This window comes from Equus przewalskii, chromosome 3 (genome assembly GCF_037783145.1).
Source record: "Equus przewalskii isolate Varuska chromosome 3, EquPr2, whole genome shotgun sequence".
In the NCBI taxonomy this organism is placed as follows: domain Eukaryota; kingdom Metazoa; phylum Chordata; class Mammalia; order Perissodactyla; family Equidae; genus Equus; species Equus przewalskii.
This window is the reverse complement of record NC_091833.1, coordinates 435,880-454,506: the sequence shown is the minus strand read 5'-3', so window position 1 is coordinate 454,506 and position 18,627 is coordinate 435,880. Positions and strand designations below refer to the sequence as shown.

Genomic DNA, 18,627 nt, shown 5'->3' with positions numbered 1-18,627 from the left:
AAGAATTTTAAGATTCTTGAAATCTGTGTATTCCTAATTAGAGAGTGCAAGTATTGGTCACTATGATCATAGATTCATAAAAACTTTATGAGGAGAAAAAATAGGCAACAGGAGGTTAAGGTATGTTGTCAGACATCTCAGAATCGGTCCTGGCAGTGTCAAACCCAAACACAGACACGTTGAATCTCAGGGCTGTGTTGTTGCCGTGCTGTCCTCTGCTAATCAGGCAGGGCTTTCACTGGAATCCGTCACAGGGGAGAATGTTTGAAATGACTCTGCCAGATTGAGACTGGTTGCTAACTACTTAGGCTTTTTGCTTTTAATTTACACTTCTAGGGATATTAAGAGAGTTAAGATTATATTTAATATGTAAGAAGAGAAAAGAGAATGAGGGTGGGAGAACAAACCTTTGAAGAATTATGAAAATCAAATTTAGAGTTATGATAATATGATGGATAGATTACCTGAAAATATACCTTTTGCCTTTTACAAAACACCTGGAAACATTGGATAAAATATAACAGGTGTCCTTTTAAAAGCATATATAAGCTCCAAAAAAAGGAGATGATTATTTTGGACTAAAAATAAAGAGAACTATAAACCAGAGTGATAAACTGAAAACTGAAATTGATGATACAAATGCCCCTTGCTGATTTCAGTAGTGTATGACTACTCAGGGGTAGACATGCCAGGAGCTTGGTATTAATACCCACGCTGAGACAGAAAAAAAGGCCTAGGGCTCATGTGACCTTTGTGAGATCCCTCACATAGAGCTGGAACCCTCAAAGGGAGAATATTGCCATGAAATGGTAGAATAGAAAACATCTTCCGCTAGCACAGGTTGATAACAAGAAGCTTATTTTTCTGGGCTGTCTTGGGATAGGAGTGATGCTGGGGTTTCCCCTAAAACTTTATCCATAGAAAGTTTGGGATGTGAATTTACATTCCCTGTTCAATTCAGGAACCACTTAGCCCAAAAATTAACAAAATGGTTCTGGGCTTGTTAAGCCATTTGTGGCACCTAACAAAAATGAATACCAGGGGCCACCCCAGGGCCAAGCAGTTAAGTTCGAGTGCTCATCTGTGGAACCCCAGGGTTTTGCCAGTTCGGATCCTGGATGTGGACATGGCACTGCTCATCAGGCCATGCTGAGGCAGCGTCCCACATGCCACAACTAGAAGGACCCACAACTAAAAATATACAACTGTGTACCAAGGGACTTTGGGGAGAAAAAAGGAAAAATAAAACCTTAAAAAAAAAAAAAAGAATACGAAATAACCATGGAGGCTGTGGGATCATGGTAGATAAAGCTGAGGTAAACGCACAGCCCACAGTTAGGAAATGCACAAGTGAGCAGCCCACCGTGAGTGAGTGAGCAGACACGACAACGGCAGGGGCTTCGTAGAATGGAAGTGTTTTAAATATCCTACAAGAAGGAATTAGAAAGATGAGAAAGAGCAATGACCAGTTACACTTTAAAAATAGTCAAATAGGACTTATCCAAGTAAAAACTATGGTTATTGAAAGATCTGAGAAAATTGCCCTGAATATGGCTTGAGAGTCCGGGGGGGTGGCAGCTATTAAGAAAATTTTCAGTTGACAAAAAGCATTGATACAAAGTGACTCCCAAAGCAAGAAAAGAAATGTTTTAATTGGCACCCGCTTACATTGGGCACCACAGACAACAAGAGAATCTTCAAAACAAGTAGAGAGAAAAAGAGAGATTGCATACAAGGAGTGACATCAGAATCATCAATCTCAAAATGGAAGCCAGAAGACAATAGAAAAATGTCTTCAAAATGCTGAGGAAAAATAAATCACAATCTAAAATTCTAAAATTCCATATCCAGCTAAACTATCATTCAAGAATGAAAGCAAAACTAAGATATTTGTGGGCAAAAATATTAAATGGATAAAATGCTACAGTGAAAATCCAAATATATCCTGTTTTAGGATAACCACAGGAAATTTTGGAAATACAAAAACAAGAAAGAAATACCGACAAATACCGAAAGAGAACTGATACAGCGATTAAAATAGAAGTCAAGAAATAAACTAATTCACAAGGAAGAATGATTTTAAATTTTTATGTATTAACCTCAAAATGTACAAACTATGAACTGACAATTGCCGAGGAAAACTGACAAATCCACAATTATAGTGGGTAATTTTTTTTCACCTCTCAGTAGTGTGTCAGTCATACAAAAAAATTAGTAAGGCTCAGAAGATTTAAACAACACAGGCTGCCTAATGAGACATGTTATCTTGCTCCCAAGATCCAAGGAATACACATTCTCTGGGAGCATGTATAAGTGAAACATTTATAAAAACTGATCCATATGCTAGGCTAAAAAGAAAGTCTGAAATATATACCAGTGCTTGCTATCATGCAGAGCATCCCCTGACAAAAAAAATACAGTTAAGTTAGTAACCAGCCACCAAAAGATAACTTTAAAAAGTCCGTATGTTTGGAAATTTAATAATATACCACTTAGTAATTCATAGGTCACAGAAGAAATCAGGATGGAAATTTGAACATGTTTGAAACTCAAAAATAATGAGGGGCTGGCCCGTGGCCAAGTGGTTAAGTTTGCATGCTCTGCTGCAGGCAGCCCAGTGTTTCATTAGTTCGAATCCTGGGCACAGACATGGCACTGCTCAGCAAACCACACTGAGGCGGCGTCCCACATGCCACAACTCGAAGGACCCACAACGAGGAATTTACAACTATGTACTGGGGGGCTTTAGGGAGGAAAAGGAAAAAAATAAAATCTTTAAAGAAAAAAAAGAAGAATGGAAATACTACATACAAAACTTGTGGGATGCAGTGAAAAGTACTTTGGGAGAATTTATAACTGTAAATGCTTCCTTTAGAAGAAGAAAAAGAGTTAAATTTAATGAGCTAAGATTGAACTCAAGAAGTTAGCAGAGGGACCAGCCCCGTGGCCAAGTGGTTAAGTTCATGCACTCCACTTTGGCTGTCCAGGGTTTCGCTGGTTGGGATCCTGGGCGCGGACCTGGCACTGCTCATCAGGCCATGCTGAGGTGGCGTCCCACATGCCACAACTAGAAGGACCTACAACTAGAATATACAACTATATTCTGGGGGGCTTTGGGGAGAAGAAGAAAAAAAAAAGATTGGCAATAGATCTTAGCTCAGGGCCAATCTTAAAAAAAATGAAAGGGCTGGCCTGGTGGCACAATGGTTAAGTGCGCACGTTCCACTTCGGCGGCCCAGGGTTTGCCAGTTTGGATTCTGGGTGCGGACATGGCACCGCTTGGCACCGCTTGGCACACCATGCTGTCGTAGGTGTCCCACGTATAAAGTAGAGGAAGATGGGCACGGCTGGTAGCTCAGGGCCAGTCTTCCTCAGCAAAAAGAGGAGGATTGGCAGCAGTTAGCTCAGGGCTAATCTTCCTCAAAAAAATAAAGTTACAGAACCAAAATATCCAAAGGAAGTGTAATAATACAAGAGCAGAAATAAATGAAGTCTAAAACGAAGTTACAAAAAGAAAGAAGCAACAGACTAAAAGCTGCCCCTTTGTAAAAAAAAAATGATAGACATACCTCTGGCGAGATTGATCTAGAAAAAAAGAAATATTAGAAACAGAAAAGGTCATACATAAATCAGCTAGAGCTGAGACTGAAAACTCGTGAGACAACTAGGAAGAAGACCTGCTGAGGAGAAGAGAAAACCCGAGCGTTTCTTCCAGAAACAAATGACAGAAGGAAGAAGGAAGACGGTAGGGGAACCTGCAGATCAGGGAAATGTAAAAGTCAAGGAAACTTGTGGATTCGAAGGAAACATGAAAGGAGGGGAGCGCTAAGAGACAGTGAAAAGTCTACACGCCAACCAGTATTTGATATTAAGCAATTACTCATTTGTGCAGTTGGAGAACACTACTGAGGTTATTTTTGTAAGTGGTCTTTAGCAGTATGTTTGGAACTATTTACACATGAAATCATATCTCTGGGATTTGTCTCAGAAAGTGAGAGGCAGAAGTGGGGAGGGTTATAGATAAAGCAAGACCGGCCGAGTTATCTTCGTTAAGTTTAGGGGTGGGTACATGGGTTTATATACTATTTTGTCTGTTTTTGCATGTTTGAAATTTTCCACAATGAAAGTGTTTTAAACTATAAGAGAATATTATGAGTAATTCTTTGCTAATAAATTTGTAAACAGTCTCAATGGACAATTTCCTTAAATATATATTTGTGTGTGTATATATATTTGTATATATATATAATTTACCAAAATTAAATCAAAGAAATAGAAAACAAGAATAAACTTTTGCCAAATTGATGACATCGATTTTATACTTAAAATGTTACGAAAAAACTGGCTAGGGGCCAGCCCAGTGGCACAGGGGTTAAGTTCGCACGTTCCACTTCGGCGGCCAGGGGTTCACCGGTCCAGATCCCGGGTGCGGACATGGCACCGCTTGGCACGCCATGCTGTGGCAGGCATCCCACATATAAAGTAGAGGAAGATGGGCACAGATGTTAGCTCAGGGCCAGCCTTCCTCAGCAAAAAGAGGGAGATTGGTGGCAGATGTTAGCTTAGGGCTAATCTTCCTCAAAAAAAAAAAAAGAAAAGGAAAGAAAAGAAAAAACTGGCCAGATTAGATTTTACCAAATATTCAAGGAACATGTTATATAAACTGTTTCAGAAAACTGAAGAAGAAAGACCATTCCTCAGCCTGTTTCTATGAAAATTAAATAGAAAGCATGAGAGAATTATAAACCAGGATTATTTATAAAATGGAAGGCAGGGGGAGGGGGGTGACCCATAAAACTAGAGTAAGCAATAAGAAACTAAACCTAACAAAGTTTTTTAGAAATCACCACCAACGTGCATTTATCCTAGAAGTTCTTGCATAGTTTAGTATTAGAAAATTGAATGATGTAGTTTACCATATTAACAGATGAAAGGAGAAAATCCAGATATATCAATCGATGCAGAAAAAATATTCAATTAAACTTAAAACCTATCGATAGAAAAAACTCTCAGTGATTCCAACATAGGAAAACTCGACTTCAGGCTGACAAAGAATATCTACTAAAACCCTAAAACAAACATTGTAATTAATGGTGAAAGCTTAAAAGCATTTCCTTGAAGCTCAGGAATAAGTCAAGGATGTCTATTGTCAATATTTTATTTGGTGGTGTTCAGAAATCCTGGTCAATACAACAAGATGAGAGAAAGAAAAAGTTAATCAGTTATAAAAGTCAGTGGTTTTTCTGTACTACAGCCAAAAGCAGTTTGAAAGTGAAACTTTTTAAAACACCATTTACAATAGAAACAAGCCATAAACTACCAGGAAGTAAATTTTTAAATTACAATGAAATACATAAAAGAAGATCTACAGAAATGTTGGGAGAGAGATCATTGTCACGGGTGGGAAGAGTCAATATCACAGATATGTTCATTGTTCCCTAATTAATCTATCAATTTAGAATAATTCCAATCTAGGGCCCGGCCTGGTGGTGTCGCAGTTAAGTTGGCACACTCTGCTTTGGCGGCCCGGGGTTCACAGGTTTGGATCCTGGGCATGGACCTATATGCTGCTCATCAAGCCTTGCTGTGGTGGCATCTCAGATACAAAAGAGAGGAAGACTGGCACAGATGTTGGCTCAGAGTCAATCTTCCTCAGGCAAAAAGACAGGGCTGGCCCCGTGGCCAAGTTGTTAAGTTCGCGTGCTCTGCTGCAGGCGGCCCAGTGTTTCGTTGGTTCGAATCCTGGGCGCGGACATGGCACTGCTCATCAAACCATGCTGAGGCAGCATCCCACATGCCACAAATAGAAGGACCCACAACAAAGAATATACGACTATGTACCGGGGGGCTTTGGGGAGAAAAAGGAAAAAAATAAAATAAAATCTTTTTTTTTAAAAAAAAAAGAGGAAGATTGGCAACATATGTGAGCTCAGGGCCAGTCTTCCTCACCAAAGAAAATAATCATAAATAACTCCAATCCTAATCCCAGTAGGGCTTTCGGAGGCACGTAGAAGAGGAAAGCATCCAGAAGAACCACAACAATTTTGAATAAAAACAAAGTGGGGTGACTTATCCTTCAAGATAAAGTTGTGGTAATTGGACAGAATGCACTTGTTACTGGGATGTACAAACTAATGAAAGTGAATAAAGTATCCTAAGGGAGAACTTCACATGTATGGGAGCTTGCTATGCGGTCATGCATCGCCTAAGAACTGGGATACGTTTTGGGTTATGCGTCATCAGGCGATTTCGTCGTGCGAACATCAGAGAGTGTACTTACAGAAACCTAGACGGTGCGGCCTACTCCACACCTGGCCTGTTGGTGTAGCCTGTTATTGCTCCTAGGCTACAGACCTGTACAGCGTGTTACTGCACTGAATGCTGTAGCAGTTGTAACACAGTGGTGAGTATTTTGTATCCAAACAGAGAAAAGCTAGAGTAAAAATACTGTATAAAAGGTAAAAAATGGTGCACCTGTCTCGGGCACTGACCATGAACGGAGCCCGCAGGACTAGAGGTTGCTCTGGGTGAGGCAGTGAGTGAGTGGAGAGTGAAGGTGAAGGCCCGGGACGTTACTGAAAACTACCGTAGACTTTATAAACAATATATGCTCAGGCTACAATAAATTTATAAAATATATCTTTCTTTCTTTAATAATAAATTAAGCTGAGCTTACTGCAACTTTTTTACTATATAAACTTTTTAATTTTTTTCTCTTTTTTCGGGGGGGGGGTAGATTTTGCCCGACACTAACATCTATGCCAATCTTCCTCCTTTTTTCTTCTCCCCACCCCCTACCCCCAGTACATAGCTATGTATAGTTGTAACACTTTCTGGTTCCTCTCTGAGAGCCACCACCACAGCATGGCTACTGAGAGACAAGTGGTGTGGTTCCACCCCAGGGACTGAACCCAGGCTGCCAAAGCAGAGCACACAGAGCCATCAGGGCTGGCTCTTAACATTTTCACTCTTGTAGTAACAATGGCTTAAAACACAAACACAATGCACAGCTGTACAAAGTATTTTCTTTCTTTATATCCTAATTCTATAAGATTTTTTCTGCTTTTAGATTTTGTATTGTTTTTAGCTTTTTAAACTTTTTTGTTAAAAATTAAGACAGAGACACACATTAGCCTAGGCCTACAAGGGTCAGGATCATCAATATCACCGTCTACCTCCTCCACATCTTGTCCCCCTGGAAGGACTTCAGGGGCAATAACACACATGGAGTTGTCATCTCCTATGATGATGCTGCCTTCTGGAACACCTCCTGAAGGACCTGGCTGAGCTTCTTGAGGAGGAGTCACTCTTTGTCGTGGTTTGCTTGGCTTGTTTCTTCTTTTCATTGTAGATTTGCTTATAAGCAGATAATGCACCATGAACATTCCTTTCTATTACTGAAAACCTTTCAGTGTTGGGGTCCTTGTTTTCAAACTTTTTAAGGAGCTTCTTGAGGTCTGCAAAAGCTTCTGCTAAGCCATCACTGTGAATTTTCTTGAGGGTTCTTTTTCTTCCCTTGCAATTTCCTTTTGTCCTGCCTCTTCTTCAGCTGTGTGTTCCTGTTCGGTTCCAACAGCTCCTCGTGAGTCAATTCCTCAGGAACCACCTCTGGGAGCTCCTCAGTGTGATCCTCATCCACACCCAGGGTAAAGTTGTTTGCCATCTCAACCGCAGCCTGTTGATTTCTGCAACCTCCTCATCCTTGGCAAACCCTTTGAAGTCATGGATCAACCTCCTGACTGTCTTCTTCCAGACGCCGTTCATAACTCCCCAGTGACATCACCCCAGGCCCCAGCAAGGTTCTTGATGCAGTCAGAGATGTTGTAATCCTGCCAGAATTGCGTCAGTGTCTGCCTCAGTTGCAGCAAGAGCCTGGGCAAAGGTCCTCTTCAGATCCTGGGCCTGAAAAGCTGCTTAACTCCTCGATTCACTGGTTGGAGCAAAGAGGTGGTGTTTGGAGGAGGAAACCCCACTTTGATATTGGGACGAAGATCACCAGTCAAAGGAGGATGGCCAGGAGCATCACCAACAAGAAGCAACATCTTGAAAGATGTGTTACTCTCCACACAGCACTTCTCCATTTCTCTGGCACAGCAATTCAGGAGGGCATCTTGGAAGAGCAGCTGAGTCATCCATGGCTCCTTATTGCTCCTGGGGTCCACTGGCACTGCGGGCTTCTTGATGTGCTTGAAGGCCCTGGGTTCTCGCTGTGCCAGGTCACAGAGGGTTTCAATTTGTAGCCTGGGCATTGCCCCCAAGCAAGACTGTTATCCTGTCCTTAAAAGCCTTGAAACCTGACCTTGACTTGGCGGCCTAAGGGATGGAAGTCCTTTCAGGCATCCACCTCCAGAGTGGGGAGGTTCCATCCATATCGAGTATTTGCTCTGGCAAATTGTTTTCCTCCACAATCAGCTTACCTAGAGTTTCTAAAAGTTCTTCAGCCGCCTTCACAGCAGCACTCACAGACTCGCCCCTCACTGTCACGTTATGTGATGAACAAGGATTCCTGAGTCGTGGAAACCACCCAAGCCTCACAGTCAATTCAACATCACAGTTGGGTCCAGCGTCTTCTTTCAACATCACAAACAAGCTTTTGCTTTGGCCGTGATGTCATGGTGCTGAGAGGGATACAGTTTTGCGCCTGGTCTTCAATCCAGGTCATAAGAAGTTTCTCCATGTCTGATGTAGGCCCTTCTCGAATTTTTGTTAGTCTCGTGGCCTGCAATGATCAGACCCTTTAACAGCTTCTTTCACTTTGTTCTTGTTCTTCAAGATCATAGCTGTGGTGGAATGGGACATGCCTGACTGGCGAGCAATAACCATCACAGATTTTCCACCTTCATAGTCCTTAATCACTTTCAGTTTTGTTTCCAGGTCAGTCGCTCGATGTGGCCTCTTACAGGCAAGGTTAGCAGTGGATTTTGTATGTTTAGGGACCATGATGAACAAAACAACATGAGATTAAATCAAGCACACGAGAAAAGGATGCAATCAAGAGATGCCATAAACATGAGATGTATGAGGCTGCTGCTGGCATAAACAGCATGCTCTTTTGCAGTAAACTTTTTATAAGTAGAAAGTATACTCTAAAATAACAATTAAAAAGTATAGTATAGTAAATACATAAGCCAGTAACAGTCGTTTATTATTATCAAGTACTAGGTACTGTACATAATTGTATATACTGTACTTTATACAACGGGCAATGTAGTAGGTTTGTCTACACCGGCATCACCACAAACACGTGAGTAGGACATTGCACTATGACGTTAAGACGGGTATGGTGTTACCAGCGGATAGGAATTTTTTAGCTCTATTATAATTTTTTGTGACCACCGTTGTGTATGTGGTTTGCCATTGACTGAAACATCGTTATGTGATGCATGACTGTAATTGACCTTTTTATGGAGATACAACGACAATACACTGAGAAAGGATAATCTTCAACAAATGCTGCCAAACAATTGGACATCCATATGCAAAAAAAAAATACCGACTTTGACCTATATCTAATACTTTGTAGAAAATTAACCCAAAATGGATCATAAACATATGTGTAAATTATAAAACTTTTAGAAGAAAATCTTTATGACCTGGGGTTAGGCAAACAATTCTTACTTAGATATGACATCAATGGAGAATCCATAAAATAACATAAATTGGACTTTATTAAAACTTAAAAGTTTTTTCTGGGAAAGACACTATTGAGTGAAAAGAAAAGCCACGAACTGGGAGAAAATACTTGCAAATCACTGGTCAAAAGACTTTTAATCCAGAACTGAAAACAATAAGAAAACTAGCCAATTTAAAAATGGGCAGAAGATTTGAACAGACTCTTCACCAAAGATGATTTAGTCATTACAGAGATGCAGATTAGAACCACAATGAGATGGCATGATACATCTGTTAGAATAACTAGTTTAAAAAAACAGTACCAAGTGCTGGAACCTGTGTAGAGCAACTGAACATCTGATAATACTCCTGGTGGGAATGCAAAATGCTACAGCCACTTGGGAAACAGCTTGGTGGTTCCTTATAGAGTTACCATGTGACGCAGCGGTCTCCTGATGCCCAGGTGAAATAAAAACATGTTTATACAGAAACACCTATACATAAACGTTTGTAGCAGCTTTATCCATAATAACCAAAAACTGCAAACAGTCCAAGTGTTCTTCAGCTGTTTTAAAAGAATAAACTGTATTACATCCATAATGTGAAATCCATTTGGTAATAAAAAGGGACAAACTGTTGGTACCTGCAGTAACCTAGAAGAATCTCAAATGGATCATGCTATGTGGAAGAGTCCAGACTCATACGGTGTGGTTTTGTTTATATGAAGTTCTAAGAAAGGTAAAACCAAAGTGCAGCCAAAGATCATCGGTTGCCTGGGATCCAGACTGGAGATGGGTTTTGACCGCCAAGGGGCAGCACAAGAGAATTCCGGGCGGGGTGACGGAGCTGTTCTTGGTTGCTCTGGCTGTCACGTGACTGCATTTGTTGAAGAATTTTACTGTATGTTATTTGACATGACCAAGTGTCAGCAAGGACTGAGTAATGGAAACGCTCTTCACTTGCTTTAGAAGGATAAATTGCCACAACCACTTTGGAAAGCCATTGGGCACGGGCTGGTAAAGCTGAAAATGGTCACCTCCTGTAACATGGCAGCTGCACTTCTAGAAACATACCCAAATGAAATCATCATACATGTGCATGATGAGAATTCAAGAATGTTTATAGCAGTATTATTTAATATTTTAAAAAATGAGAGCAAGCTGAATGTCCAAAAGGAGAGTGAATAAATAAATAGTGATCTATTTCTATAATTGGTAAAAGATGTTAAAAGTACGGAGCAGTACTGCATATTTTTATAGATACATAAATATGGAAATATAAAAATATGCATGAGAATTATGAAAATCAAACTCAGGATAAGGGTATGTAGGAAAGAAGGAGAACACAAGAGGCTTCAGCTATATTTGTAATATATAGTCTATTTTTTTATTTGACAATATTTAATAAATATTTGTTTAAGTGAAATTAAATTATATTTCCTAGATCTTGTTCTTTATTGAAATATTTCCTGAAGAAATAATTCTATATTCATAAATTTCTCAGGAGTATTACCTGGAATATTGGAGAATGTTACTTTTAGTAAAAGTAAATCAATTTTTAAAAATTAAAAAATATTATTCACAGTTGATATGGGAATTGGATCACATTTCTTAAGTGTTAAATGAGTAACCAGATGGTTTTGTTTAAGAAATTTAAAGGAAAAAATTTTAAAGACCACCATAACCCTTGAATACTCAAAAGGGGTAAACTAGTTAATGGGTGATGTTCAAGAAAATCCACTTATAAATATATGCAAAAGAAGTTGTTGGTGTTTGTTTATGCAAGTAGTGTTTTAGTCCACTTTCGTCAGTGGCCTTTCCATAGATATAGTGGCTTTCTGGAGATTTCATTTCTGTTAAAGCCTTTGGGGATTTCAATAAATAGTGTCCCTTTTTCCCACTGGAGTTTGGAACCAGTTGAGAATGTGGAGATTCAAAATAGCCCCTTTATTACGATGAAGGCTAGGGAAGCAGCTTGTGAGAGTCAAATTAGACTTGCTAATTCCTCTCGCGCCAATTCCACCTCCACAAGAGTCTACCCTGGCCTATCCCAATCCAGGGAAAGTTGGCATCTGCAGAAGAGGTGCACTTACTCAGGTCACTGTTCCCGACTCACTTGTCCAGGGAAAGAGGAAAGGAAACAGACCAAATTCCTCACCATCCAGGTAACACACTCTGCGTCCCTGGAGAGGGGCGTTAGGGTAAGAGAGCACGAGTGTTGACTAGAAGATCTCTTCTCATTCATTCTGGGGGAGAGAGGAGGAGTTTGTGCCCTCCATCTGTTTCAGTTTGTCAGGTTCATATTGTTAGGTGTATTTTCTGAAAATTAGTTGAACTAAACTACTACAATATTTAGCTTTTTCAACAATAGAGAAGAATGTCATTCTTGTCATATGACATCTTAAAACTTTTGACTTTTAAAAAATTGTATCTTTAAAGAGCATTTACTGTGGCCTTGTGCAATACCATGTTTCTTTGGATTAAAAAAAAAGCGGAGAGTAAATACTTCAGACTTCTTGAATGTCTTCCTGATGTTTAGCTCTCCCGATTCATAGTTTTATCAGCCTCGTCGTTTATTCCTCACTCGCTATGAGGAAGGATTATACTGGATATGGTTAGCATGTGATCTTTTCCTTGGAAGACCTTACAGTCTAATGGAGAAGACAGATAATAACAGAACCATGGAAAGAGTGTTTTTGTTATGTAAATGATGGAGAAATTCATGAGAACAGATGATTTATTGGAGAAAACATTGCTTCTGTGTCAAAATACATTTATGAAGATTCTGTGAAGTTTTGAAAATGGAAATCCTATTTCTTTACCAATTTTCTACCATTCTCATGGAAGTGGTAAACATTACTTGGTCAAAATTTAACTTTTTAAGTATAATTTTTTAGTTGTTTGCTCTTAGTTTTATGCCATCAAAGTATTTTGGGGGAAAAATTCTGACATTACATTTTTCTTTTATGAAGCCCTTTTAATTAAAGGATGAGTGGCATTATACTGCTACCTTAGAGTTAGCAACTAGAAAGTGAATATTCGTTAGACGTCTTCAGTGGCAAGCAAAGGAAGTCTTTATTCATCACTCACTAAAATTTTATTTTCATTAATGAGTCACATATGAGCAACTACAGGCTAAAAGCGAACTCTGTGTGTGTGTGCACATACAGACACATAGAAGGCATCCCAGGCAGTGGGAATAACACACTCTTTAGTCAGACCAGCCTAGGTTCATATTCCCCCTCTGAGTAACCTTGGGCAAGTGCCTTCATCTCTCTGACCCTTAATTTCCTCCCTACCTATAAGTGATACCTACTTCATGCAGTTCTTTTAGAGAAGATGCTCACAATCTTTCTAAGTCCACAACCTAAAGATTAATCCTCAAGGTCTTTTGAAGCCTAGAATGTAAAAGAAATCTTCAAAAAAGAGTGGGCCAAGCATATTTTAAGAAATAACTTAGTGCCGGGTAGCAAGCTGCCTATAAAATGTGAAGAACAAGGATAATAAAAATAGGATACTAATAGTATTCTAATACTAATTTTGATACTATGGTTCAAGTCTTCCTGACTGAAAATGCGGAATTGTTATTTATGGGGTAGAATCTTAAAACCACTTAAGTCTACAATAATAGGATGGTGGGTAAACAACAGGACATTATGGGAATGATTATGGTTGTGAAGAGTATAGATAAAACAGTTCACATGTTACAGCAAAAGCAGACAGTATGTATCTTGTAAGTAAACTTGGGTTTTAAAAATGTGAAGGAGAACTGAAACTCACCAATTAATCCCAATGATTGTTAGAGTAGTAGAATTATGAGTGTGTTTCTTTTATTTTCCCAATTTGTCTGTACCATGAGATTGCTTTTATAAGAAGGGAAATATGCAATATAGTCATACCTCATGAAACATAAAGTTTCTTCTCTGTAGACAAAACACAAAGTTTAGGTTTCTTGTTAATGCTTGGTTGCGTTATTCGGACAACCAAAGAAACAGACCGTTAGTCTTGGTTCTTTGAAATACGTACGCGTCGGCCTTTGTTGTTTTTCTGTCAGCTGTCGTAACTCGACTAAGTCTACCATGTTGACTGGATAAGAGAACTAGAAAATTCAAATTAGTGTATCTTTTTTAAAGCAGTGTTTTTCTTCGTTTTAATGTTACAGATTTATTTGAGGTTCCTAGATTATCAAATGGAGCACTCAAATGAATGCAAGAGAAACTTCGTTGCAGTCTATGATGGAAGCAGTTCTATTGAAAATCTGAAGGCCAAGTTTTGCAGCACTGTGGCCAATGATATAATGCTGAAAACAGGAGTTGGAGTGATACGGATGTGGGCCGACGAAGGCAGTCGGCTTAGCAGATTCAGAATGCTCTTTACTTCCTTCGTGGAGCGTAAGTAAATGATTCCTATAGCACTGAGATCGTTTACATAGTTTTCGTTCATTCAGAATACTATCTTGATTGTTTCTTTTTGACAAAGACTGCGAGTCACAGATGGAGAAATAACTAAGTCTTAGTCCCTATTCTCAAGGAGTTGACCTTCATGGGTGAAAAACATGTTAATACATAAATTACACCACTACGTTATTATAAAGGTGTAAACACATGACAGGCAGTGCAGAAAGTGGAGTCTTCTCTCAAGATTTTCAAAATTATACGTAATTATCAGTAGTATTAATTCAGCTTGGTGACTAATTATGAATCCACCAAACCATGCTCACCAAAAATTTAGGTAGGCTATTTTTTTTTGTTTTTATTTTTTAATAATTGTAAGTTTATAGAAAGTTGTAGAAATAGTACAGAATTCTCATATGCCCTTCACTCAGATTCCCCCGTTACCATCTTACACACCAGGTAGAACTGAAGATTAACACTGATGCAGTATTATTAACCGATTTAGAGACCTTATTCAGATAGCACTAGTTTCCCCATTAGTGTCCTTTTCTGATCCAGGATCCCAGGTTGCGTTTGGCTGTCGTGTCTCCTTTAGTCTCCTCCATCTCAGACCTTGATGTGTTTGAAGAGCGCTGGCCTGTTATTTAGTAGAATGTCCATCAGTTTGGGTTTGTCTGATATTTTCTCATGGATTCAACTGAGGTTGTGCATTTCTGTGAAGAATGCCGGAGAAATCATGTCATATCTTTCTCAGCGCATCACACCAAGGAGGTAGGGGTGCGTCGTGTTCTGTCTTGGGTTAACTTTGACCACTTCTTTAAGGTGCTGTCTGCCAGGTTTCTCCACTGTGAAGTTACTAATGTTTTCCTTTCTAATTAGTAAGTCTCTTTGAGACCACTCAAATATCCTTTTGCTCACTAGTTTTAGCATGCTTTAATGGTTTCTGCCTGTCATAATTATTACTGTAGTGTTACCTAATGATGGTTTTCTGTTTTCGTCATTCCCTCTACATTTAGTAATTATAATTCGATTGTGAGGAAGAGTTGTTCTTTTTCCTCATTTCTTTATTCAGTTTTTTTATCAGTATGAGCTCATAGGTATTTATTTTATTCCATTGTTGTATATATATTCTATCATCCTGTATTACTGATGTCCTTTTGTTGCTGAGTCTCAGCTCTGGCCATTGGGAGCCCCTTCAGGTTGCCTCCTCTATCCGTTTCATGTGCCCATTATTTTTTTTAATCACTTCCTTACTTTTTGTTACCACACAATGAACCAGGCTCAACTTTTGTTTTCCCTGCCCCAGTCCTGGAACCAACCGTATTTCCAAGAAGTCCTTTTCCTTCTCTTACGGTGAGAAACCTGGCTCTAATTATCCACGATAGATTTGTCCAATCGCAGTATACACATAAAGTAATTTTAGAGTTGCTAACACATATCCCTGTTAGAAATTTCCTAACAGAGACATTATTTGTGTACAGTTCTTTTTGTCTTTAGCCTTACTGTCAAAATATGGGTTTCCAGTTACTTAGGTTGGTTGTTTTCCTCTCTCCTTTCCTTCTTGTTATGTCACGCATTTGTAATACACTTAGACTCATTTGTGACTTTTTATTTCGTGTACCCCCCACATCATGGTTACTTTCAATTGTTCCTATTTTTAGAATCCCTGGAATATCACCATTGTTTCCAGAGAGCTATATGAAAAAGCTGTAGTCCAAGTACCCTTGGCTCGTGTCTCCGCTGTCCTGGCCCCCTTCCCCCATCCTTTGTGCTCCATTCCTGCCCATGTTTTGTAGGCAACCAATCACATTGGTTCCTGCTGTATCCTCCTTGTATTCCTTTTTGCATAAATGAGCTGCTATGTGTGTATTTCCTTATATCCTCTTTTTTCTTACATGAAGGAAAGCAGATTATACTCTTTGCACTTTGCTTCTGTCACTTAACAGTATATCCTGGAGATTCCTCCATATCAGTTCATAAAAATCATCATTTTTTTTTTTTTGAAGAAAATTAGCCCTGAGCTAACATCTGCTGCCAATCCTCCCCTTTTTGCCAAGGAAGACTGGCCCTGAGCTAACATCCATGCCCATCTTCCTCTACTTTATGTGTGGAACGTCTGCCACAGTTCACTTTTTTATGTGGTAAGGTATAGGCCCAGCTTCGTTCTTTTGCATGTGGATATACAGTTTTCCCTGGACCATTTGTTGAAAATACTGTCCTTTCCTCAGTGGTCTTGGCACCCTTGTCAAAAGTCAACTGACCGTACACATGAGAGTTCATTTTGGGGCTCTCCTTTCTATTCCGTTGGTCTATATGTCTGTCCTAATGCCAATACCAACTGATTTGATTGTTGTAGCTTTGTAGTAAGTTTTGGAATCAGGAAAGGTGAATCTTTCAACTTTGTTCTTCTTTTTCAAGATTGTTTTGGCTGTCAGGGTTCCTTGAGATTCTATGACTTTTAGGATAGGTTTTCTTATTTCTGCAGAAAACATCATTGGGATTTTGGTAGCCGTCACAGTGAATCTGTGGATTGCTTTGAGTATCGTTATCACCTTAACAATATTACGTCTTCCAATCTATGACCCAGGATGTCTTCTCGTTTATTTGTCTTCTTTAATTTCTTTCAGCAATGTTTTATACTTTTCAGTGTACAAGTCTTGCATCTCTTTCATTAAATTTACTGCTAAGAATTTTATTCTTTTTGGCATAAATGGAATTATTTTCTTTCCAGTTGTTCATTGTTAATGTGTAGACATGCAACTGATTTTTGTGTGTTGATTTTATATCCTACAACTTTGCTGAATTAGTTTATTAGCTCTGTGTGTGGTGGGGGGGGTGTGTGTGTGATCTTTAGGATTTTCTACATATAAGATTGTGTCGTCTGCAAATAGAGATAATTTTACATTCTCGCTTCCAATTTGGATGCTTTTTTGTTTCCTTTCCTTCCCTAATTGCTCTGGCTAGAACTTCTAGTACTATATTGAATAGAAGTGTAGGTGAACATTCTTGTCTTGTTCCTGATTTTAGGGCAGAAGCTTTCAACTTTTCAGGCTGGCCTGGTGGTGTAGTGGTTAAGTTCACGCGCTCTACTTCGGCAGCCTGGGGTTTGATGGTTCAGATCCCAGGTGTGGACCTGCACACTACTCATCAAGCCATGCTGTGGCAGCATCCCACATACAAAATAGAGGAAGACTGGTGCAGATGTTAGCTCAGGGTTGATCTTTCTCACCAAAAAAATAGCAATAATAAGCTTTCAACGTTTCGCCATTGAGTATCATATTAGCTGTGGGGTTTTCATATATGGCCTTTATCACGTTGAGGAAATTTTCTTCTATTCCTAGTTTATTGAGTGTTGTTATCATGAAAGGGTGTTGAATTTTGTCAAATGCTTTTTCTGATTCAATTGAGATGACCATGTGGTTTTTCCCCTTCGTTCTGTTAATGTGGTGTACTACGCTGATTGATTTCCCTATACTCATGTTCCAAGAATAAATCCCACTTGGTCATGGTGTATAATCCTTTTTCATATGGTGCTGTATCTGGTGCTGATAATTTTTTGAGGATTTTTACATCAGTATGCATGCGATATGGCCTGTAGTTTTATTTTCTTGTAGTATCTTTGTCTGGCTTTGATATCAAGGTAATGCTAGCCCATAGAATGAGTAAGAAGTGACCCTTCCACTTCAACTTTTTGGAGAAGTTTGAGGATTGGTGTTAGTTCTCTGTAAATGTTTGGTAGATTCACCAGTGAAGCCGTCTGGTCCAGGGGATTTATTTTTGTCAGGAGGTTTTTTGATTACTGCTTCAGTCTCCTTGCTAGTTGGAGATCTATTCGGATTTTCTACTTTTTTATTCAGTTTTGGTAGATTGCATGTTTCTAGGAATTTGTCTATTTCATCTGGGGTTGGCAGTTTGTTGGCGTACAATTGTTCTTAGTATTCTCTTCTAAACTTTTCTATATCTGTAAGGTCTACACTGATGTCCTCACTTGCATTTCTAATTTTAGTAATTTGAGTCTTTTTATCTCTGTTTCTTTCTTTTTGTCTTAGTCTAACTAAATAAAGTTTTGCCAGTTTTGTCAATCTTTTCAAAGAACCAATTTTGTTTTTTTTTATTTTCTCTGGTTTTACTATTCTCCATTTTACTTATCTTTGCTCTAATCTTTATTATTTCAATACTTCTGACAAAGGCATAGAACTTCGAGTTTAGTTTGCCCTCCTTTTTCTAGTTCTTTAAGTTATTGATTTGAAATCTTTCTCCTTTTTTAACGTAGGCGTTATAGCTACAAATTTCCTTCTTAGCACTGCTTTCACTGCTCCCTGTAAGTTTTGTTATGTTGCGTTTTCATTTTCATTTGTCTCAAGGTATTATCTGATTTCCTTTGTGATTTCTTCTCTGAACCACTGGTTGGTTAAGAGTGTATGGTCTAGCCCCTGGGGCTAGTGAGAAAACCCATGGTCCCACAGTGGCCACAGGGAGAGTCTCTGGTCGGCCCTCGTGGAGAGACCCCAACCACCAAGCACAAAGACTGGGCAACCTAGGAGCAGAAGTGGTGTGACTGGGTGAGCTACCTGCCAGCTGCATTAAACACCCACAGCTCTGCTGCAGCCCCGAGGGGCAAG

At 39.2% G+C, this 18,627-nt stretch overlaps 1 protein-coding gene across 2 annotated transcripts in view; it reads left to right on the top strand.

Annotated features, from left to right (window-relative positions):
- NETO2 (neuropilin and tolloid like 2) overlaps nt 1-18,627 on the top strand; it is a 56,970-nt gene that overhangs the window by 19,115 nt on the left and 19,228 nt on the right. For both annotated transcript variants that reach the window (XM_070613559.1, XM_070613558.1), the window contains exon 7: nt 13,774-14,002. In XM_070613559.1, the coding sequence (XP_070469660.1) occupies nt 13,774-14,002 (229 nt within the window). The remainder of the gene's footprint in view (nt 1-13,773; nt 14,003-18,627) is intronic.